Below are 24,322 nucleotides of genomic sequence, written 5' to 3'. Positions count from 1 at the left end.
TGACCACAAAATAACAGTCCTTTAATTATAGATGTGTTCATAAGAATAAATGGCAGCACATGACAGTCGCTGCTCTGACACCCACAGATTTGCCTTAAGAGCATTTATCATGGGTGGACGGAGCTGTTTGCCATCCCGTACGCTATTGGTCATGGAAGCTTGAGAGTAATAGGTGTAAAAGCCAAGTCCTCTTCCCCCGCCATGTACCAGCGCCTCTCAGAGGCACGCGGACCCTTTGTAATCTCTCACACGACTGAACTCAAATTAAATTGAAATTTTCAGGTGTCAGAATTGTACGTGCCCTTTTGCAGCCAACGTCTAACTACTTATACACACAGTTAATGTGTTTTCTTCTCCTCTCAGACACAAATATTGTACTCGGGGACAAAGTTTACCCCGCGTCAGATAAATCATCTCTTCCAGGCGCCTTTAATATTGCCCCTCAGGAGAAATGAATGACAGCCGTCATTTATTAGTGTTCAGCTGTGCAATCACGCGAACATATTTTGTTTTAAATTCGGCGGCCGGAGTCATTTTTAAACAGAAATCAAATTTCACAGAACACAGACTCCATCGGGGCCTAATCTGGTGGCCCGCCTGTGCTGACAGGAGCAGATCTGGACTGGGGCAGATAAATAGATTGTTTGTCTTCACTAACCAAATGATTTGTGGCTCAGTGGTTGCTCCGTGATGGGATACACACTGTTCCTTTGCATGTGTGCGTTCACATACTGTTTGATGTTAAGGATTTCCCACCGTAATAATCATCGCGTCATTTGTTTCGCGAGACCAGATACGTACACTCGCGTGTAATACAGCTGTGTTTGGCGTCTGTTGTTCATGTTTTCAGTCTGCCAGTTGATCTCCTGGCTGTAGCCTCGACGATCATTGACTTTATGTCTAAATGAGGTTGTATTTGTTTTATTAGGTACCCCGGTACAGCTCACAACAGTTCTATCACGCTCTCCCTTTATGAAGCATGTAATGGCCAGTTGGTGTGTTGAAAACCTCATTTCAATTTACGAAATTCCTAATACCTCTCAGTCAGAGCAGAGCTGTTGTTTTAGATTAATTTATAATTTACAGGTAATAAAGTCCGACATATTAAGCACTGAGTCTTTATCATGATCCTGACACAATGGCTTCTACCCTGTGTCCCTTGCTAAATAAACATTGCCACCTGCTGCCTGCCTCTATTAATTGAAACACGGCACAAAAAAAAAAGATTGTAAGTAAGCTGACACTTTAATTTTACTCCCATGACCAAAGAGAAGAAAAGTGGAGAAAAGTCAAATGCAGAATGACGTTCAGATGGCTTATCCTTCATCATTTCACTGATACACACATGCAGCCGTCTGATTGTTAAAACCACCTCTCCGTTGGAGGCGCAGGCCTTTACGACTGTACCACCCGGGGGACGGGAGGGGAGGGGAGGGGGTGAAGACAGTTAGTGGGGGACTGTGTTGATAGTGAGCGTTTGGTGGAACTACAGTGGAAGATATGTAGCTGATAGCTCTGAGGCACACAGGAGAGCTTGTTAGGGAGGCAGCTGAAAAGGATAATGGAAACTCCTCACTTCACTGTCTGCTAAAGGGCTAGACAAAAAAAAATAAGCCTGTTCTGGGAATAGACATGCACATGCTTTCATAACCGTCTCTGTTGTTGGAGGTTAGCCTCTACTCCCAAAACAAAAATCATATGGGGCTGTAGAAACTGCCAAGATGAAGACAAGGAGGCTGCAATGAGGTGAAAGCCAGAAAAGGCTGTGATAACCACGTAAAAGAGCAGCACTTTTTATATAATTTGTAACATATTAAATCCATGTGTCAGACACTACTGATTAATATGAAATGTCCTGCGTGGATAACCATCAGAAAGAAGGATGTGCATAATCCCAGGGGGATAAGAGAAGGAAGAGCTCAGCTGGATATTCCCACGGATTAATGTCAAAGTTGTAGCCAAGTGAACGTTTACTTGCCCGGTTTAATTGAATTTCTCACACTTTGCACGCAGCCATTACAGGCACAAGATAGCCTGATTAGTTAACTCAAGCCTGCAGCACGTTGACAGCTCCCTTCCACACCAAACGGTCAGACGCAATAGGAAATGATTCTTGCAGTCAGCACAGATACAGACTCTAATGCAGCTGATTCCTGAGCTCTTTTATTTTGTCTCACTTTAAAGTTGCCTGTCAGATGTAAGGATAGAAGTTAATTGGTTTCAGAGGGTTGTTCACACGCCACGTCTCTGTCACAGCTCGACTCATAGGAGGAGAGCACGCGTTTTATATATTTTTTTTTAACAAAACAAAGAGAATTTAATATATGTAAATAAGTAACACCAGTAGTTTGTGCAGCGCATGAACAAGTGGGCAGATTTGTCTATTTTGCACGAAAAGAGGTACTTGAAGTAATGCATTGAAATTTAAGGTGACATAAAATAATGATTTAAAAAATTTAAAATATGCAAAATACAAATGAAAAAGCAACTGCTTGAACAAAAAAAAAAACATAAAGGTGAATACATTTGGATATATTTAAAGCTGCAGTTAAAAGTTTTAGTCTCCCCCTTCTAGCAGTGAAAGTAATTGTTGGGTAAAAGTTGGGAAATCCCAGAATTATGTTCAAAAATATAAATGTACAAAAAATAAAATATAATATAAATATAATGTACAAAAAACAATGATATATTACTACAGATCCAAGGCGATAATATATCAAGTGGAGCAAAGGAAGTATCTTCTCGTCTTTCAATTATCTAAAAGAGGGAAATCCACTCCAGTGGTAATGTATCCTTATTCTGACATTATTTAAGTTGACTGGGACATTCTCTGGGTCTTAGACGTACACTTTCCATGTCTTACATTTATATCATTAAAAGGGGTCATTTAGATGTTACCTTGGTGTAATTGCAAAGCTCCATTAAAACATCTAAATTTCTAACTCTGCTTTTAACCTGGAAACAAGGTTTTCTTTAACTTAATTCCTTCCTCCTTGTTGCCAATAGTTAGATGTCTGGATTTAACCTAATGAAATTCCGTCACAACTAGTTGTTTACTTTCTTTTAGCAACGACATACCAGGGAGTGTTTTGCAATGTACAAGAGAAACTCTTGTAGGTCGAGACCCAAAAAAACGAACCAAATACCAGGGGAAGGGAAGAGTGACTGACTGCCTGCATGAGCTTATAAAGCTGGGGATGTAGCCAGCACAGGTGTCAGCAAGTCCCTTGACGGACAATCTGTCAGTCTCCCTGAGGGAGAAGACAGCCGACCAGACCGGGCAGCACTGCAGGCCCATCACACCGCTCTCAGTTGTTCTGTTTACCTCCTCCGTTTCATTTTCCAGACGTCTTTCAGACAGCTATCAAAACAATCAAGCTCCCTCCAATAGTATATTAATTGGTCACAAGCAATTTATAGCCGCTATAATTAACGGCTATGAGTCACAAGGACGTCTGTGTGCTCCTAGCAGACTTTACACAGAGGCATCAATGCAAACAGGGAGAGATTCTTTATTGACAAGAACTGTCCTGTTCCTTCTATTGACTGTCATTGCTAATCCAGTTTGCTGACTTTATGCCGCAGTGCAAAGACGCGCAGGGAGAACACAACACTCGAGAGCCGCCTAAATACTCAAGTCTGTTTACTCATATCAGTGTAAATGTTTCATATTGATTAAATGTTTCAATCTACTAAGCTGTAGTAATAAGTGAGAAAACATGTAATGGATTTCATCAATCCCAATAAACATGAATTTCATGAATTTATCATGATTTCTAAGCCTGACGTCACTTTCCCGTACGGACGCAGAATAGAAGAGTGTGAACGATTCCTGTTTTTCAACCAATGTTTCACCCCGAGCAGATTTCATGTGCTGATGCAGACCCTGGGCGCCAGGCGAAAGATCCAGAAAAAGCTAATGAGTGAAAACTGAGTGAAGATTATTTGATCAAAGTCATCATGTGCTCACCCTTTGGTATTATTATCATCGTTTGTAAAGCTATACCTCAATCTCACCCGTGCAAAACAAGTCTTCTACATTTCTTCTATTTTCTGTAAGCTGCAGGTGGTGATGGATATTTATATTTCATTGGCCAGGAGAAGATTAAAACAAGTTTCATTTTACAAGGAGTGAAAGATTAAAATTGAACTCCTATCCAGAGAAAGCTGGATTCCTTAATACCCTTTTCTGTTGGCTGCATCCCTTGGCGTAAAGTGAACACTGCAGTCCATTAAAAATAAAACATTTTGCAGAACTCTTCTTTTATTCACCAAAACACTTTCAGCCATCTGTTCTTCATCAGATTGTTAACGAATATATCCTTTTTTAAAACAAAACCAACAACAAAAAAAATATATACATCTTTCATCAGACTTTTCTTAGATTTAAGTTTATTTAAAACACTCTCGTCCCAGTTTAGTATTTACAGATAATAGAAATAAGTCCTTGGAGTGGGGATAATAATGCACAGTACTTTCTTGAAGAATATATATTTGAAGTAAACCAAGAGCTCTGGTAGACTTAAGCACTGTGAGAATGTAACATCTCCAAAATCCAGTACACACATGAATGCAGCTTTAACTCATCTCCTTATGGCCTTGAAAGGCAGGCAAGATTTTATATAAATCAAAAACCCAATTTCATCACTTGCTGAATATGAGTCATAAAAGATTCATCAATTACAACTCCCAGATATTTGTACTGAGATACAGAATCCATCTCTGAGCCCTGTTAAGTGGTGATTGATTCAGTGGCATTGATTTTGCATTTGAACCCATTATGAGTTTAGATTTGTCAGCAAAAAAAAAAAAAAAAAAAAAGTTTTAAACCATTCAAGCTACATTGCAAACTAGCTGTAAGACTTGTGTAGGTGTAAGACATTTAATTATAATATCTTGTGCTTAAAAGTGTAAATCTGCAGTAACACATTTAGAGAGAGATTGTTATATAAAAAGAATAGAAGTGGTCCTTGGGCCAATCCCTGGGGTACACCCTTGAGTGCACTAAAGAGATTACAAGTGGTACCAGATTTATCTGCCAAGTCATTTTCAAAAATATAAATGTAAAACACACTTTTTTGTGGTATTCTGAGCTTGACTGTGGACGGCACCGTGGCACCGTGCTATGTTTGCACGTTCAGACTTGGAAGTAATGTGGTCACTTGCGAGGCCGGATAAGAAGCCAGAAGACAGACACCTAAAAGTTTACTCAAATAATCTCATGTTCTGGCCGTCAGTCCTTTGTTTGGACGACAGACTTTTTCACTCTTCCAAATTGAGACGCTGCCAAACCCCAGTATGATATCTCTATTCATTCTTACAAAATAGCCTTGTCAGGTTGAATGAGGTATAGGGGCATTGACTCAGTCTAATGGGATGTTGAATTTCAACAGTCATTCTTCTTTATCATTTCGATGATATAGAACATTTGCGCTCGTTGATATATTACAGACAGGACTGTCCTTAAATTGGCAGCGAACCAGAGTTCACTTGTGTTTCCGTGACCTTGGAATATCTGTGAGACCTGGAGCCAACAGAAAAACTGTTACCACAACAAGTGGAGAACAGCCAAAGACCTTGTGGACGCTCACGCCGTGCTATGACACTGGTCAGTGACACTGTAATTTCCTGGCGACATGAGCCGTGATTCAGAATTACCAATACTATGAGAGAGAGGCATTGATTTTGGGGGGTAAAAGCTCCATCAAGACCATATAACACAGAATCCACGTTAAGTCAGCAAATTCAGACCAGAGCCTTTATTAACTGGATGCTCCTGGAGAAAAGTGTTCATTATCACAAGTCAGAGATCATCTCAGGTACCGGCAGAAGGAACTATTTATTGAGTTTTAAGTTCTTCAGCGAATAGAAACTTTTAAGTAGTTTCCTAAAAAAAAAAAAAAACCAAAACAAAAAAAAAAAGGCAGTGGTCATTCTCACACTTTCTTCAAGGTGGAGTAGTCCCTCATTTCTTTCCCTCACTTGTGTGATCATTACATCACCGGCTACAACCTTGGTCAGCTTGTATCTGTTATGCACTGACGAACCAGACTGAGACGTTCAGAATTCAGCGTTGGTTTCTTTGCAGAGAAGGTAATGCAGCAATGTTGCCCCGACACCCAGATAAACCGTGAAATCAGCTCTCACTTTAAGGAGGGCTCTGCAGTCTGCAAGCAAACCGACAAGATGTGAAAGTCTTTTTCAGATTCTCTCCAGTGCTATTTCCAAACTGCTCTCTTAAATGAATGGAGGAAAAAGTCACCTTTTATTCCCCTTAACTGTACTTACGGCTAATTGCCGTCTTAGATGGGCAGAAATTAATTTTTGAAAGGTCTTTGAAGCACCCACAGTTGAGTGTTTGCGCCTTTTATGCTGTGCGTGATTACTTTGGCAGCTGTAAGAAGTCCTCTGCTGAATTACTGTCAGCGTGGAATTAAGCATTAAATCAGACCGGGGGAGGGCGTCTGTCATTGCTATGAACCACAAAGATCATTGTCTCCTATGAGGACGTGCTCCTCATGAAGCAATTCTAAAGTGCAGTGTTGTGCAAACAGCAGCTACAGCCTCCGTCTGCTGTTATGATACCCAGTTTATCACAGATTCTCTTGTGTTTGGGGTCAGTGCTGCAATATTGAATTTCCTCATCGGTCGTTGCCCATTTCCTGCTTGCCAAAAAGAGAAACCAGCTGCAGTCTACATTCACACAGCTCCCAGATTCTGTTTATTGGCATTTAACAAACTGCTTTCATGAAGTCAAAATGGAGCCGTGGATGGATAGCAGCACACGCTGCACTGGTGTTCAAAGATGCTCAAATACTCAGTCGGTAATGGTGCATGGTTTTATTTAGTTATTTGTTTGGCACATGTACAGAATTAAATGTAAATTTGTGACTACATCATGAGTCATCATAGTGCTTCGCCGCTATCAAGAAGTTTAATGAAAACTATCAATGAATTTAAGTTGGAAATCCTCTATCTTGGGCCTTCCATTCATAGTGAAATATTTTTTGGATTGTCTTTGACACCCAAACAAATCTGTGAAATCGGTTTTATACATTTCTGACAAGATGATTAGATTATTTCTGATTCAGAACATTATGAATATTTCTTGCCACCTGGGAAATGGCAATGGTTTCGTGAAATTTTACAAACTAACACGTTAATAAACTTTAATCATAACATTAATCGCTCAATGCAGCAACAAATATCACACTGTCTCTCAGCAGTCATGTTTGCTCTTGAGGGTGAAATTGAAAACATTTAAAAGCTTGGAAAAAAAAATCTTAAACGAGAGGAGCTCAAGTTAAGACACGTCTTTTGGTAAAAATAGAACCACTCTTGTTCTCTGTTTAGCATTTGTTACCTTTGGCTGCTTAAAGACATCGCCACTCAGGTGAACCCTGAAGCTTAACCCTCGGGGTTTTTGGGGTCTTAGGTTTCAACCATTATTAAATGAATTCCAGCGTCGGGCTCCATCCTTGCATTTTAACGAGCCCATTTGCATACTTGTTCATCATTATCTCGGCGACGCTCACCGGCGTGAGAAGTGTCTGTGCACTAATATGTCAGTTCAGCACTCTCAAACTTGGCTCCCTCTCTGCGTTTGTAAAATATAAAATGCACAAAACGTGGGAAAACTGCCGCTTTTCGCGACAGCTGAATAAAATCCCTGTCACTCACAGAGTCCTTTGACCTTGCCGTGCAGCAGGCCAGACTGCGTGTGTAATGGCAGCAAACAAAGAAAGCGGAGTAGAAAAGAAGACTTTAACCTTCTTGTAAACTCAAAGGCTGAGGAGGCAGGGTAATTAGAATTTGAAAAACAGAGGGACAGGTCTGACACTTTTCACCTTTTTCTTTTTAAAAAGAAATGTCATTCTTGCAACCATCCCATAACACACACCGTATTCTTTCTTTCAGCTCCGGTCGACTAACCCTGACATTCTCCACACAGCCGGGATACAAAGTGGCTGATGAGAGGGAGCAGTTAGGCTCTGATATCAGTAATCCTGACACGTGTGAATGCAGCCTCAGCTTCTTCTCACTGTAGAGCGCGAGAAAGTGTTTTTAGGCCACAGAGAAGCCATGATGTACTAGACTGCTGATTCCCTTTGGCAGCACATTAACTAGTGCACATAACTTAAAGCATCTGGAAAAACTCCACAGTGTATTGATTGAGTAGTGGCTCGCACTTGACTCGGAGCACACCTATTAATTACAGAACTACACTCGGAGCACTTCCCCGTTGGTTGTAGTTAAAGGAGGAGAGCTCTGCTTTCGCCATAGGTGCTACGGAACGGCAGACGTGGCGTTTGCATGACATCAGTGCTGAAGTAACTGGAATTATAATGAAGAATTAATTCAGTTGCCTCAGCAAACTGTGCATAAAATAAGCCTAAAATTTAAATTGCCTTTTTAAGTTGCTCCCTCTGCACTTTTGTAGGCCACCATCTTGGTGTGAATCTTGGTTATCTTTCACCCAACGGGGCCTAAAAACTCAGCCATAGTAAATTATCACGCGAATTGAGAGCGAGACTCGTATTTTTGGGACTGATGCAATTTGCCAGCTTTACACCTACACAAAAGTTCTTACAGTTAGAATCTAATACTACACAATGTATCTTGAATGATTTAAAACTCACTTGCATTACGACCACTGCCAGCAAGGCTTCGTGTGCTTTTTTTTCCCCGGTACCTGTTAGTTTAATAGGTTTTCACAAAAAGTAAACAGATTTTAATGACATTTGGTGGGAAATTGCAGCAAGACATCAGCCAAGAAATGATTGATTATGTTCTTGTTGTGCATCCAGGAATAGATTTACCATTGTGGGACATGTGCATTTTTAGGATATTGCAACATTTTCATAATTTCCTCACTAAACCGCCCGCTTCGCCTTAATGAAAAATACAATATGTTGTCAGAAGGCGTGCAACCGTGGAAGAGCTCTGATCTTTTTTTTTAATTTCTTTTTTTTTTAATCTAATAAATGCAAATATGGTCAAATAAAAACAAGCAGTAGTTGTGAAAGCAGGCACATCCTATAAGCCACTAGAAAGTCTATGACTTTACATTATTATTATTATTATGTGCAGTCCTTTTCTGGCTGACGTGAATAAAGGAAGTGATTGATTGGGAATACATAAGGGTTTAGTGCAGACCACAGTAACAACCTCTCTGGTAATGATAGGACGTTTAAAGCTGCGCCAATCAATACTTTTACATTAACAATGTAATGTCAGAGGGGTTATTTGTAGTAATACAGTCACAGATGAGCCAGCCTGCACTTCGCCTCAGCTCTACAAAGTGTTTTAGTGTCTTTCAGCCCATTGTTTTGGTTGTGTGGCCCAACATTTTGTTGGTTTGGTTCTTTCTCACCGCTCCGAGCATTAACAGGCAGCATAATTTGCAAGCAGAAAGCATTGCAGAGCAATTCAGTCACTCGGGGGTTGGTTGAGACTCTAAACAATGCAAAAAGAGAGCAAATATTAAACTTGCATTCAGCTGGACAGAAACATGACAACAAATCAACGCTGGTGTCGGAATGTTATTTGATTTCTGGGATGTCTTCATAGTCAATACTTAAACATATGTAATCTATCTGTGTAGTGCAGCTCAAGGTAGTCTGTAGTCAGTGAAATACACTTTTCTAATATATTGGCAGCTCCAGGTGATAACCGAGCCGAATGATGGGGGAGGGAAGATGAATGGAGATGTGAGGATGAGAAGAGGGGTTTAGGTTAGAGGATATATGAAGCAGGAAGAGGTGTGAATGATGAGGAGACATTGGTGGATGGATAAATAAAAGCCGATGTGTTAACCAGGTATTTCGCAAGTACTCCTGACAAGTGATTAGAGGTTCTGATGTCGGTTAATATATTCACGTCATTTTAAATGAAGGCTGCTCTAAGATCATCGGTCGAAACAGATGCGTAGCAGGGTGAACTGAAATAACCTCGGCCCTGCATTCTGCAAACATACACCTCTGTCCGTGAGTTGAAATGTACGCAGGAGGAGACATTAATAATTGATGTCGTAGCAAAACACATGATAGGGAGGCTGCAGCAAGGCTGAAGATGATGTGTGCTGCAAAGTTATGGGATCAAATACGGCTGTGCTGACCATAACCTAGTGTGTGTTTTTCTTACGTAATATAGGAAGTTACTGGGAACTTCATGAATGTCCACTGTGATTCTACAGTGATGTTTCATTGTGTATAGTCATTCAAAGAAATCTACATGATAAGACCACGTAGCTTCCCGGCATTGTATGCCCTCAGCATCCATAATAAATATGTTGGGAACCATGAATGACTAATATGGCCTTTGAATGCGCTAAAATATTGTGAGTGTAGCTCCTCATTGACTAAAAATAGATTACTGTGGATGTTCATGGCTGTTCAAGCTTTGTGTGTTTTCTGCTGTAGCTAAATGTGATGCTAATTGGGAATTGGTGACATTTTGTGCCTGCCATGTCAACTTTCTAGTAATTGAGAAGAACAGGTTTACTGTTTGCACTTTTGTGATGTCACCAATAGGTTTGATTGAGTGATGATGTTTGTTTCACCCAATAAACAACATTGAATCTTTCCGTTTTGTTTTAAAGCACTATATGTTGGAGTAACAGGGCAGAATTAGCTTAGCACTGATATGCGTCCTGAAGCTTCAGAGAAAAGAATTGAAGTTACAGGGTTTACTAAATGGATTAAGCTTCGCCTTTCGTCTTTACCTCTCTGGTGTGTCCTGCTGTGGGACTGAGTCTTACTTCCCAAACGAAACCAGATCTCTCAGATCCAATGTGCCCTCTAAGATCTGACTGTGGATTGGTGGATATTACACTTCATTGCTACTTCCCAGCTCCAGCTATCCAACCCATTCCCCTCCCTCGGGTGCGAAAGGGAAACCAAACCCCGTCTTGTCCAGCCTCCGTCGTACATTTAGTGTGGTTGAACCTCTCTGCTGTGATCAGTATTCGCCGGGGCACCGCTGCAGGAAGACCACTTCCAGCAAATTTTTAGAGCTCAGTTTGGGGTGTTTTTGAAGACAATGGGAAGTCCAGAGGAGGAAGAACCACGTCCGCCGTCCGACATCACCGTTTTCGGGGCCAACTGTACCCTCCACGGCCTGAGCCACATTTTCCTGCCTGGTGGAGTGACTTTCCGACGGTTGCTTTGGGCCGCCGCATTCTGCTCCTCCCTTTCCATATTCCTCCTCCAAGTGGCCGACCGTGTCATCGAGTACTGCCAGTACCCCCATGTTACCATCCTGGATGAAATGGACAGCCCCCTCATGTATTTCCCAGCCATCACCCTCTGCAACTACAACAGCTACCGAAAGTCCCAGATCCGTAGGAACGACATCTTCTGGATGGCTGGGCTCCTGGGCGTGGAACAAGGGGACTTTGATGATTTCATGGCCGCTTTGGGGCAACCCACAGACACCAGCACCAAGTTTTTCCCCAGTAAGACCTTCAACATGCTGGAGTTTGTGCAGAGGACAAGCCACAACATAGATGAGATGTTGCTTGACTGCAAATACCGGGGCAAGGACTGCGGTCCTGAAAACTTCACTACAGTAAGTGTGGCCCCATTTGCAGGTGTAGCTTCGGGCGATTAGCAAGGTCAAAATCTTAACAGTAAAAATCACAAGGTCATGAGCTGTGAGAAATCTCCCTGATTTATCAAAGACAAAATTCAATCTCATAGTGGGCTACAGTATAAAAAGCACGATTTAGAAACCTTGGGTGAGTGTTACAACAATTGCCAACCGTCATTTTACTGTTAGAATTTGAATGCGTTATTGTCCTCCGAGTGAAATAAAAAGCGAGTGCATTCATGAAACACCAGGAGACATTACGGCGCAGCTGTAGCTGTAAGAAATCTCTTTCTAAAAAGAGCATTGTCAGGTTGAACGTACACTTCAGATATCATTAGCGGGAGAGAAGTCAATACGATCCAAATTATGTCCTCACTTGTTAATTGTTTTTCAACTTAATTCACCATTTTTAAATAATAATGTTTGTGGAAAGACTGAGCATCTTCAGAGGGGAACGACGCGTGCGAGGTTGTGTAAGAGGAAAAGTTTCTGAGGAATACTAATGAGGCCGTACTTTATCTGTGTTTACAAAAGATGGTGCCAAAAGCAGGAAGATATTTCTTGGGCTTTTATGGCGATGCCAATATTTATACTGTGTCCAATTCTTCAGTTTGTGACGACTATTAATAGTCGTGTGTCTTGAAGGAGAAACGAGAGATACTACCTTAAAAGTGTCCGCAGAAATGTGTAAACTACCGAGGTGCCATATGGTTCAGCGAATCTCCGCTGACGCCATGCATCATGCATTATGAAGGAAGCATATGCTGTTTTCGGGAGCAGTACAGTTTTTTTTTTTTTTTTTCCGCACATTATTGTTTTTCTTTGTAAATACTTCAGAGCAGCAATGACACCGAATGTTCTGGTAGTGTTTGATCCCATTTCTCAAAATTGGTGTCGTTGTGGTCATGAAAAGGTCATTTTTACTAACTCGTTTTTTTGTCAGATTTGACCTCTTTGAGAAAGAGATCACACCACATCAGCACAATTTGAATGGAACATAAGCGTCCTGCTGCAGAGACAGAGGAAGGATTGTATTTCGATGAAATGGGCCATTGATTTGAGCGATGAAAGCCTTGCACCAAGATGGGCCTGTCATGCTGCACAGTTTCCTTTGAGAACCAGCGGTGAAACAAATGATTTATCCTAATTGCCCAGTAGCTCCACGCTGGCGATAGTTTTTATTTTGTGTTAGAGACAACGGTTTAAGTTGAATGAAGCGGTTTGGCTTCTCAGTGCGCCGAGGCTGACGTCCACTTTAAGAAGGGCTTCAGATGTGTGCACGCCAGATTTGAGTCATAGCTCTCCGAGCGAAACGGCTCAGATAAACTCAGAGAGGCGCATTTTGATATCACTGTGGTCAGTCAGGTGACCTTGGCTTCTCCACATCGCCACACACAAAGGACAAATTTCAGCTAAATGTCAGAAACTGGAGACGCTCTGAGGGCCTAAGTATAGAGGGGACTAATTAAAGATTCATGGAGTTGCCTGAATTCTCCCTCCTCGATTCTCCCGGCCTGCTGATCTTACTGTGGGAGGCTCAGGGGCAGAGGACCTCTCTCAGGAGATGAGATGGGATGGAACTGAGAATTACCCATTATATACTTCAGCAACGCCACTGCGAAATGAGTCACACAAGGTCTAGACAACATCTGACAATTAGCTCTCTATGTTGAAAACATTAAATCACTCAAGTGCCTCCACTGTTACTTTTTTACATTCAAGTGTGTCCTGATATGCCATTAAACCAATAGAATAAACTGTTATCGTTTCCTGTATGACACTTCAGGACTGAACACTTGATACCAGTTTGCTTTTTTGGATGCGCATTCACACGCGCGCCCCTTTTACGGCAAAGTTAGACAAAGTATCAGTGGTTGAAGAAACTCAGCATGCCTGCACTAACAGCAAAGACCAGATGTTCGAGCTAATGAGCTGGGTGAATTCATATTTGCGAATCTAAGAGAGGGGAGCTCAGGGCCCCCAAGTGCAATTATTCCCTCTGCGTGTGGTAATATTTTTGGGTGGAAGACGCGAGTAGTTTACTGGAGGAGGATGAGTCTCGTATATTAAAAGGCTGGCAGATGGTAGTTGCTGGACTTTTCTACTCAAGTGCTCTGAATATGCACTGAGACATGCTGTTGAATGTCCTTGTATCAGCCGGCGACGTCTCCTCTCTTTACACACTTTTGTGCTTTCGCAAGACTTCATTTTTTGCGTTTTTTTTTTTGTATTTACCGACGTGCCCGGCTCAACAATCTACCAAGGGAAACATTTTCCCATTTTGGCTCAGCCACAAAACTCTCTTAGTGGAGGCTTGATTTCATTATCAAATTAATCTCGTGCCTCCATCTTGGTGCCTTTCACACTGTCTGTGAACTGGTGTGTGATTGATTACCTCATTAATACTCCAAAGCATAAGCACCCCAACTCATTGCTGTGGATTAAACCTGCTAGATGGGCTCCGACCAAATAAATCATCCGTCAGTGTGTGTATATGCAGGATGCATGCTGAACTCAGTGTAATATCATTTCAATCGATCACCGGCTCAGCACTTCAGCTGTCTTGCGCCACTGCAGAGAGTTGATCCTAACGCATTTATCCTATTACCGTCCTATTCCGTGTTGTGACTGGACTTCCTGACAATGAATTATCTCGCGTTGAAACCAAAGACCTTTTTAATATTACACCATGGCTTCTCTGTGGTGCTGCCGAACCAGACCCAGGATGTGGCGCGAAACACTGCAAGCATCGGTCTGGAGACAGACGTTGGCTTTGGAGGTCAAAGAAACGAGGAATATGAGTGAAGTCAGGATAGAGTGTCAGACGTGTTCAGAAATAGAAAAAAGAGTCCGGCTGCAGATAAAGGCAAAAAAATAAAAAAAAGGACAGTGTGGGAGAAAGCAAAACATCAGTTATACAAGAGAGATGTGGAAGGAGTGAGACTTGAAGGGGAGTGCTGAGACAAAATGGAAGCAAAGTATGAAGCAGGAGAGGGGACAGAGAAGGAGACAGCGCTGCGCTTTGATTGAGGTGGGACTGGGACTCGGCCGAGCGCTGACGCCGTCGTCGTGATTCAGTCCGCTCTGGACCCGGGCCAACGGCGCCACGCACAACTGGAAGCATTAGGAGAGATGAAGGGACGAGGTGTGAAGGAGCACAGAATTACGAAGCTGCCTGGAGCGTGAAAGGAGGAGGGCAGAGTTAAAATAAAAATAAAGCTCCGCTGTTCAAACAATGAAATAAACAAATCTGAGGCGGCGAGCGGGGATGACAGGCCAGATAACAAATACCCGACGTGTTTGTTCCATTACTCAGTGTCAGTAAGGACCAGCGTGGGAGTCACTGTTACTGTAAGTGCAGTATTGGCAGAGTGATCAATGGCGCTGAAGAGGAATACTAAAGGAATTCATTGCTGCGTAAGGAGCCTCTGTTTTTTTTTTTTTTTGCTGACTTGCACATTGCGCAGCAGATACTACCAGAAGCCCAGCATTGAAGGTGCCAGTTGACAGAACCTCTTAAGATAATTAGCTTGTTAGAGGGAGACACCAGACACGAGTATAGCTCTGTCCAAAGCCTATAGAGCCATTATGTTCCCAGCCTTCTGGCATCCAGACAAACAAACAAAAGAAACATGTGTTGTACTCGTTAATACTGACATTGTTTAGAAATTAGCAGTAATCCCAGAGCAAGAATGACTCGCGGATTCATATCACATTTCCTTTTAGATCTTCAGTTACCTGCGATGACCACATTTAGCGTATGTACTAATGGCTTCCGGGTCCTGCTGTGATGCCTTGCACCTTTCAAAATACTGTATCGCTATCATCTTTCACGTAAACCGAGATTACCCTAGACACCACGTGCCACCAGACGTGATGCTTGGGTCAAAATGGGATGTATTTATTTATTTATCTATTTTTTCATTGTGATGTAATTCTTTAAATAGTGGAAGGAGAGATATTTGAGTGAATTCGTAACAAATGCAGGGAAAAAACTCTGCGGCGCTCTTACGCCGCCGGCAATTGCTTACTTTGCCTAATTTCTAAGCACAGAATAAATTTAAGAATGGATACCAAAAGCCTCCAGCTGAGCAAACAAGATGAGAGCATGCTTAAGAAAAATAAATAAATAAAGAAAAAAGAAAAAAAAACATTTTCCTTGCAAATGAAAAGTACCGGGGAGAGAATTTGAGGAGTTTATCAAAGTGTGACTGCAGGCTGCAGACGGAAAGCTTGAGTGACAATGCAGAAAATATATATATATATATTTATAAATTCTTGGATTCTGCCTGGGATGGAACAAGGGAGAAAAACATCAGGTGTAGCCAGCTGCAGCTGTTTTTTATTGATACAGACTGCATCTTCCCTCCGCCTGGTGCGCCCAGGAGGATGAACTGTACATATGCTGTGTCAGAGATGTTCACAGTCACTGACGAGTAACACTAAGTCCGGACCTGAAAAAACATGCATCGGATTTATTCGCCCCTATTTCTTCCCTTTGATTAATTTTATATGAGATATCTCACGGTTTGAGCCTCTCTCCGCCGAAACGACTGCCAGTGCAGCGGCGTGGCTGTTTTTGTTTTTTAAGCCGATGAGAGGTTAGTTTCATTTAGAGGCAGGCCACAAGATGTCTCCCTCTGCTAAAGAAGCTGCCCGTCCACCAGAATGACAGTCTGATTGCCAATGCGTTTGCCTCTGTCTGCCTGTCTCATCCAGACCGGAATTATTTTTGCAACCAGAACGTCCTGAGCTTGTTTTTCTTTTTTTTTTCAACCCGTTGATTTGGGGCCCGTAAATTCTGTAGGAGTGGAGCGTGACGTGCTGCATGTCAAGCAGCTCAATGGGCAGCAGCTTCTTATGTTAATACTCCTCGGCTCACAACTTTCTTTATGGATTGATTCAGGCTCTGAATATGAGAGAGCTGCAGAGGTGTTCGTCTAAAAATCATCAAGGCTGAAGTGCACTGGATGTCTGCTCATTGGATCAGACGGTTCAAGCTGCACATAAGATATAAGAGTCTAAATGTTTATGTCTTTATATGTTGAAAGTGTAAATGCAGTGTAAAGTTTACAAGTTATGTTTCGAACATGAGTGACTCATTTATTTATTAATTAATAACTCGATATTCTCAGATTTCAGCTTTTCTTTTTCATTCGTGCTATTAAGCTTGCTTTGGCTTTTGCTCTGTGATATGATGGACATTTTTCATAATAATACAATTTAAACAATGAGCTGATTCATTGCGATAATAGCTGTAAAAGCCCCTCTTAGTTGCATCTTTTGTTCTGGGTACTTATCACCAATTCATTCTTCTCTTGATTAATCAATATTAAAATTGTCTTCACGCACCAACGTTGTCATATCAGACCAACTAACGCACCTAACATTCACGACTGAGAACCTTTAAACTCTCAAGTACGTGCATATTCTTCTTGACGGATCTATGCATCAGTTCAGCTCTGCAGTAACTGGACATTAATATGCCCCCCCACCCCACCCCTCTTTAATCTCTGCCCTGCCTGTCCCCGGCTCGTCTGTGATGTGCATCTAATTGCTGCCAGGATTTCATTTGGTGTTGAACATTCTCACTGGCCCTTGAAGGAGCGGCTCCCTTTACTCAGTCAAAAACGCTGCTCCTCCTCTAATGAGACCTCTGGGGTTCAGCCCGGCTCCGATATAAAACAGGAGGGCTGGTGTCGCTCCCTGACAGTGTGAACGATCAATGAGTCGCCCCTTTAAGGCGGCGGATAAATGCGGGAACCTGAAAAATAAGTCCCGCTTTTCCCTGGTATCAAACAGCAATTAGCTGCTCATTTGAATTTGGTAATTTTTTTTTCTTATTGCGCCGCGACCCTCTAATTACATGCTTGAATACTGAGACAAAGATGAAATATGTTTTCAAGCCAAGGAAGATAACAATGAAATGTACGGAGGATAGCAATTTCACAAAAGAAAACGGCGTCATTAACTTTGGCCCGAGGCTCTTTATATTCTTGAGTGATTGCAGGACAGTATTGAAGGAGATATTTTAATTAAGTTACTGATTTTTGCGAAATGATTTCCCAAATAAACACCGTTATGAAAGTTGGTCACATTATTAAGAACTTGTGTAACACTGCAGAGTTGCCGGTCATGTAAAGGGCAAATTCAGCATCTCTTCTCATAAAGGAGCATTGTAGATTCACACAAGCAGTTTGTTTTTAATAATTAAAGCTGCGCTACCGGCTACTACTGCTGCTGTTGTGATTCAATTTGTAGCCGCCAGTGGAGATGCTAGTGTCAGGTTGCTGTGGTAACCCTTTTGTATATTTCCCGCCCCAAATATTTCCCAGTGGAACAACCATTGAAATATTTATTACACATCACTGTGGATGGGTTTTCCCTGAAATTAGAAATTAATTAAACTTTGTGTTTTTGTCAGCTGTCACCGCAACAACTTGCTGAATTTCATTAAAATGTCATCGTCTTTTGTCGCCACATCGCTGTGTGTACGCCCCTTTACACAACAATTATAATAAGCACCGGAGAGGTTAGCAATTAGCTAGCCGGTGAATGTGGTGTATTTCACTGTGCAAACGAGGCTAAAAGGAGAGTGAATGTTGTATTTAGATTTCCCAAGTGGCCTGAAATGCAACCTAACACTTATGCTTGTTGTATAATTTGGTAATCTCACATCTTACCCATATTTTTTCAGATTATATATAAGTGTAAGTTCAGATAGCTAAAAGAAAAGCTGCTCGACAAAGTGCCTGTTGAATATTTGCCGCTACTCTGTTGGCTCCACCATCTCTTTTAAGCAAGCGGTGTAGTTCTGGTTGACTGGATAGTACCACAAGTAATTAGCAAATAGCTGTTCTGACCAGTGTTTAGTCAGTCTAAAATATGTGAGAAGTGAGCACATACCGATCAGCCACAGCAATATGACCATCAACAGGAGAAGTCAATAACATTTACCATCTTGTGACACTTCAGTGTTCTGCTGGGAAACTTTCAAACCTGACATTCAAGTACATGTTACTCAGACATGTAGCACCCACCTAGACCAGACCAGGCTCCCCCAACCTATAGCAATGACACTCCTTGATGGCAGACGCCATTAGGAACAACACAAAAAACATGAAAAACAGCACAAGGTGTTGATCTGTGCTGCAAATTCACTAGATCTTGAACTGTAGGAAGCTCTGGAACAAGCCGTGTGGATGTTATTTTAGACATGTACCACCCCTCCCTAGACCAGACCGGGCACCCCCACCCCATAGAAATTACACTCCCTGATGGTAGCACGCACAAAAATGCTTTAGAAACAACTCAAAAAAACATGAAGAACAGCACAAGGTGTTGACCTGATCAAGTATCTGTTCATGATACTTGAGGCCCCTCCCTTCAAACAACAGGTCCCAAAGTCCCCCATTAACAACATCTCGTTGCCAGACACCACAGGACGCCCTCAAAAGCCCCATGTCCATTCTCTGATGAGTCACAACTGTTTTGGATGCATAAGGGAGACCTACACCATACTAGGGAGGTGGTCATAATGTTATGCCTGATCTGTGTAAGTGGAAACCGTGGGTGTAACGCTGCAGGCACATGTTAAAAAGAGTAATGATGATTGTCATGCATTGCCAGTGTGTAACCTCTGGAGCTCAGAGTAATGAAATTGCACTTTGGCTCAAAGTGCTGACGAGGGATGATTGTGAGTCCAGGGGAGGCTTGAATGGAACAAATGGGCTCAGGCAATTAACTCAGTGGTTAAATGTGTCTCATATCTATTGACATGTTTCCAAAGAAACTGAAAATAGAGGAAATCTATGCAACTGATCAATAAGTGGAGAAACCAGATGGGGAGCTGCGGTATCAAGCTGATATCGACAGATTAATTGCTCGCCTGCCACATTGGTGTTCCTCTTCTCTTTGTTTTGCTTTGGTCTAAAATCGATGTCATTATCCCTGTTAGAACCAAAAATAGAGCACGTCGTTCATTACCACTGGATCTTTGCCCACCAAAGAGTCTTTACCGCTACAGTTTAAAGCTCATCCAGAAAAAAAAGGTTTAAATATGAAAAATAAAGCGACACCGAGCATCTGTCTTGCCTGGAAGCTGGAAACAAAAAAAAAAGCCGCGGCGCAGACATGACATACAGTAGCTGCTGGGAAAGCTGAATTCAAGCAATTAATTTAGTTGTTTTGCTGTTGGAAAGCTGCGAAAACACAGAGAATGAAACTAATCATTAACACAGTACTGAAGCTATTACTCTCTTTATTTTCATTCTTGTTATCAGACTGTTATTAGGCCACTGCAACTTATTAACACGGACGGAGCAGTTTACAGTGTTTCCGTCTCTCTGGCAGTAATCAAATTGGCTCAAAATAAACCTGTATGTGTAGATAATCTTTTACTTTAATCCTGTTAAGTATCTTTTTAGTGTCATCTATGTGTAGAAATTCTTTTCTCGTTTCTTTTGTTCATGCTTTCAGTTTTATGCCATCACTTGTTTTGAGGAAAGGCTTTAATATCTCAGTACTGATGAGTGACTCGACGTGTGCACGGCAGCACAACTGCTCATAAAGACAACGTACATAAACAGACGGCGCAGATGCATCAGTGGCGATTTTGGACACTTTAAAGTAGGTTTGATGCCTTCATCTCGACTGTGACGTGACTTTTCTGTGGAGAACAAAAATAATTGCCAGCAGTTTACAGCGACACTGCGAATTTATAAGTGCACTCATTATTTCTGATGGTCCTTCCTGCCTGTCCTCTTGGAAAGATTTTACATTTAATTATTCGCTTTCTTGGAGAGTTAAATGAACAGATGGATATCAGCGTCAGCTCCGTTAGCTTAGCATAGCTCTTCATAAAGATGCCGAAATTCACTTGTCGGCACACAACTCTCTGCTTAGAGGATCTCCCGCACGTTTCCACGACGCACATGTCTTTGTTCTAACAATCCCCTCAATGCGATGGAGCGCGGAAACAACAGCTGACAGCGATGCCTTAAAATGACAATGATTGTGGAATGAATGAAAATCTCCAATTACTGCTTGTTGACTGTGCATATGTGGAGTACTGAGTGAGCGAACAATGTCTTATTGGTTGATTCTGTGCAAAAACAACAATTATATTTATTTATTCCCCATTTTCCAATCAATGTAAATTGTGATTAAGGTTGGGAATTACAGCTGTCTGAATAGATCTGGATATTATGGCTCTGTTCTCTTCTGACGGCACAGTTTTCTTTCTTTAGGTGAAGATTACTCATTGAACCTGCTTTGGTTTATATTTTTAATTCGTAAATAGATTTTGATATTGATTTATGCCTCTTGCCTAGTTAGGGGTTGCATGTTGCATGTGAGGCGTCTAGGGCGCATTGATAAACAGTAACTGCAGAAAAAAAAACCTGGCTTACGCTTGGGTTGCACCACCACAAGTAACTGCACAACTTTCTGAGAAACGATGTGGCTAAATTTGGCCAAATGCGAGAGTCTTGCAGATAAATACTCACTTAAAGAGCAAAATGTTGAACGGTCCTTTAAATGTAAAAACGTTTCCATTACTTAACATTTTAAGATAAAACGTTGGCCATTAAAATATATTCAGCTGTCAGATCCGCTCTCTGCATCACTGCATCACTTTAGTCAATGAGCTCCAAACCCCGCGATGCTCATGACTCATCTCCACCTCCTTTCTGCTACGTTCAAACAAGGTTGAAGTTTCAGTCTGGTTCTCAACGTCAACGCTTGGAAAAAGACGCCCTCTCCTCTAAGTACTCTTGGCAATAAATATATATATATATATTTATATATTTCACCTTTCAGAATAATTTTTACCATCACGCATCACTGGAGCTGTGATCAGGTTACCCAGCCGTACAGAGTAAAAAGATTCTAGTTGACGTACTTGAAGAGAGAGAGAGGTGGTGGTGGTGGGGGATCGTTATGAAGCTGAGTCCTCTGATAGTGGCACCTTTAATATCAGCCAGAACCACATGTGCATGCGGCAGGATGTCTGTCCTCATTACTCTGGATTTGGGAAATAATGTTTGAAACTGGCAGAAAATGAAAAGGAAAATGTGTCATGAAAGATATTTTTAACTCCTTTTTAAGGTGTTTTTTTTCCCCTCCTCCTTTCCTCACACCTATCAATTATATAGATCCATTGATCCAGGAGCTGCAGATCCTTTAATATTAAAGAAAGGTTAATGTTTTACACAGAAATTATTTATCACAGTTATTCCCACTCTGATCGATACCACCACCCCCTCCTCTTTACACCATTGGAGGTCTACTTCATCACCGGAGGAAAACAATTTCATCCACTGGCTCCACCTCATTCTCCAGTCGACTGTAGAGAGAGTGTGTAGAGGGGGGCAACAAGCTTCCTATTCCTTCCTGCAGGCTTCAAGTCAACAGAGTAAAAAGCATCTCTTCAGTCTCTGGAAAAAAAGGGAGGAGTTGGGTTCTGGGCAGCTACTGCACAAAGAGGGAAACCACGGAAATCTGCAAGTATTGTCTGCAACTGGAGAGAGAGATGGAGGAGTGAAAGATCTGAGCAACAGGGGTGAGCCTCTCCGGATTTTCAGAGTGATTACCTCTGGGAGTGAAGCCGTCGCTTACATCTGCAATTATCACGTCCATTTATCTATTGATGAAGGACTGCAGATAGTTACGCTGGATGTTTTCTGTTAATGGAGTGATTCAGCTGTTTTTCTCATAAAGGAATCATTATGTAAATCAATTTTATCTCTCCCAAGGAGCACACTTCCTTTGTTTTTATCTGCACGGCAAAGTGTTTTCACGCCTGAACAGCTGGACAGCTGCACACACGCCTCCAGTCGCTGCTACCTGGATTTTTTTTATTTTTTACTTTTTTTTTTTTTTTTTAAAACATGTACCTGGAGATGGTTGTGAAAAAAGAAGTCCACCCTGTGTAAATTGTAGTCTGGCGTTGGCTCCTGAAAGAAACTAACATAACGAAGCCTTGCACTTGCAATTATGGTTAAAGCGTCCACGTCCGAATCAATCGCCCTGGGGCAGCACAAGTCGAACGATGCCCAGGAGAACACCGCTCAAAACGCAGAGTCCAGCTCCGTGAAAGCAACATGGAAAGAGATCACAGTGGATTTCATTATGAGGACCAAGATCCACGGTTTGAAGTTTGTCTTCTCTCCCGACAAGTCCAAACCGCAGCGAGTCGTCTGGATCATGGCCTTCTTCCTTTGCGTTGGTCTCCTCTGCACCTGGTCCTGGAATCGAATCCTCTACCTGATGTCCTACCCTGCCGTCACCAAGATCTACATGGTCTGGGCTCACAACATGTCCTTCCCAGCCGTCACGTTCTGCAATAAAAATGTTTTCCGTGTGTCCACTCTGACCCAGGAGGACCTGTACCACAGCGGCTACTGGATGGACCTTTTGTATCCTAATCACACGGTGATAACGAGGAGCCTGTCCATCCTGAAAGACAGCCACAAGCAGGGTCTCCTCAGTCTGCTGGACTTCGACAACTACACCCCGCCCCCCGATTACCGTGTCAACACCACGGAGATGATGGGTCGCCTGGGCCACCAGCTAGAGGACATGCTGCTGGAGTGCAAGTTTCGCGGGGAAACCTGCACCTACAAAAACTTCAGCACTGTATGTACAGAGAGAAAGATGCTGTTTGCCAGGTGTGGATATGAGTGTTGTTTCCCAGGTGTGTTAATAATTCATGCAAGCTCCCTCTACAGCAGGTATTCTCTCGGGGCGTGTTGAGTTGTTTATGTTTCAAACGAGCCCGTCCTGTTTTCGCGTCTTGAACATGACAGTTTTCCTCTTATTAAACTTGATATCTTCAAAAAGTCGCCCTAGAAAACACACACAGTATTTGTTTGTCGCCGTGTCATTATGTCAGTATCTTGTGTTTCAGCTTTGCTTTCAACAGTTTTTTTTTCTTTTTTGCTTAATAACGCACGACAGTATCCGGAAAGAAAAATTTGAGCGTTAATAATTCAGACATCATAAATGTGTTCTCTAATTAAACATCTGTAGGGCACGAGGAGAATGCGCTTCACAAATGCAGCTGAGGTTTCCATTCAAAGCGCCGGGTGTAGATCGGTTACAGCCATTCATTTTTGAGCAGCCGAACCGAGAAAATGGATGACATTTGCATAGTCCCGCTCTTCCGGATGCTAATATTTCTGGTGGCTTATAGCGCCCTTAGAAAATATTCAACAAGCAACGGTGAATGGAGTGTGCACGCAGAGAGGCCGAGGATAATTCAAACCTGGGCACACATGTGCAGGTTTAAAACGCTAACCCGTCACAGGTGTCACGCTCAAATTTGCACTTGTGACAGCTTCAGCCAGTGAGACCCATTTGAATTGGAAAGCCCCACTGCAATATGTCAGCTGTCCACGGTGGCTTTCCTGTTTCTGCAGAGTCTCCACAGTCTCCTTCCTGGCAAGATTGATGGACGGAGATGCTCATAATTAGGACATAAACTGCGGCGCGCGGCTTGCACCTCAAGCTGCGTCGTGACTGATTGATGCTCTCATTTTAATCTGAGCCTAAATCTGAGTTTTTAAAAACAGTCAGCAGTTAGTGACTTCGCAGACCTCATTATATATACCGACGGGGGGAGAGAAACAAAGCTCTCTCTTATCTGTCAGAGGTGCATGTGCTGTAAGTCTGTCTGAGCTTGGACACGGAACACTGGCCCTGATCTCTCGAGATCAGCTCTGCCATGCTGGTT

General features: G+C 42.2%; 1 protein-coding gene across 7 annotated transcripts in view; it reads left to right on the top strand.

Moving 5' to 3' along the window:
- Nucleotides 1-24,322, top strand: part of asic1c (acid-sensing (proton-gated) ion channel 1c) — an 82,026-nt gene that overhangs the window by 43,057 nt on the left and 14,647 nt on the right. For 4 of the 7 annotated variants that reach the window (XM_047590726.1, XM_047590724.1, XM_047590723.1 and 1 more), the window contains exon 1: nt 21,623-23,226. The exons of 2 other annotated variants lie outside the window; for them this stretch is intronic. In XM_047590726.1, coding sequence (XP_047446682.1) covers nt 22,585-23,226 — 642 coding nt within the window. In that variant the 5' untranslated portion in view covers nt 21,623-22,584. Of the gene's footprint in view, nt 1-10,944; nt 11,569-21,622; nt 23,227-24,322 lie in introns of those variants that run through there. One more of the 7 variants, XM_047590730.1, reaches the window with a different exon arrangement.

This window comes from Mugil cephalus, chromosome 7, assembly GCF_022458985.1.
Source record: "Mugil cephalus isolate CIBA_MC_2020 chromosome 7, CIBA_Mcephalus_1.1, whole genome shotgun sequence".
NCBI classification, from domain to species: domain Eukaryota; kingdom Metazoa; phylum Chordata; class Actinopteri; order Mugiliformes; family Mugilidae; genus Mugil; species Mugil cephalus.
The sequence above is the reverse complement of the archived record's forward strand: the minus strand, read 5'-3'. Positions and strand labels throughout refer to the sequence as shown.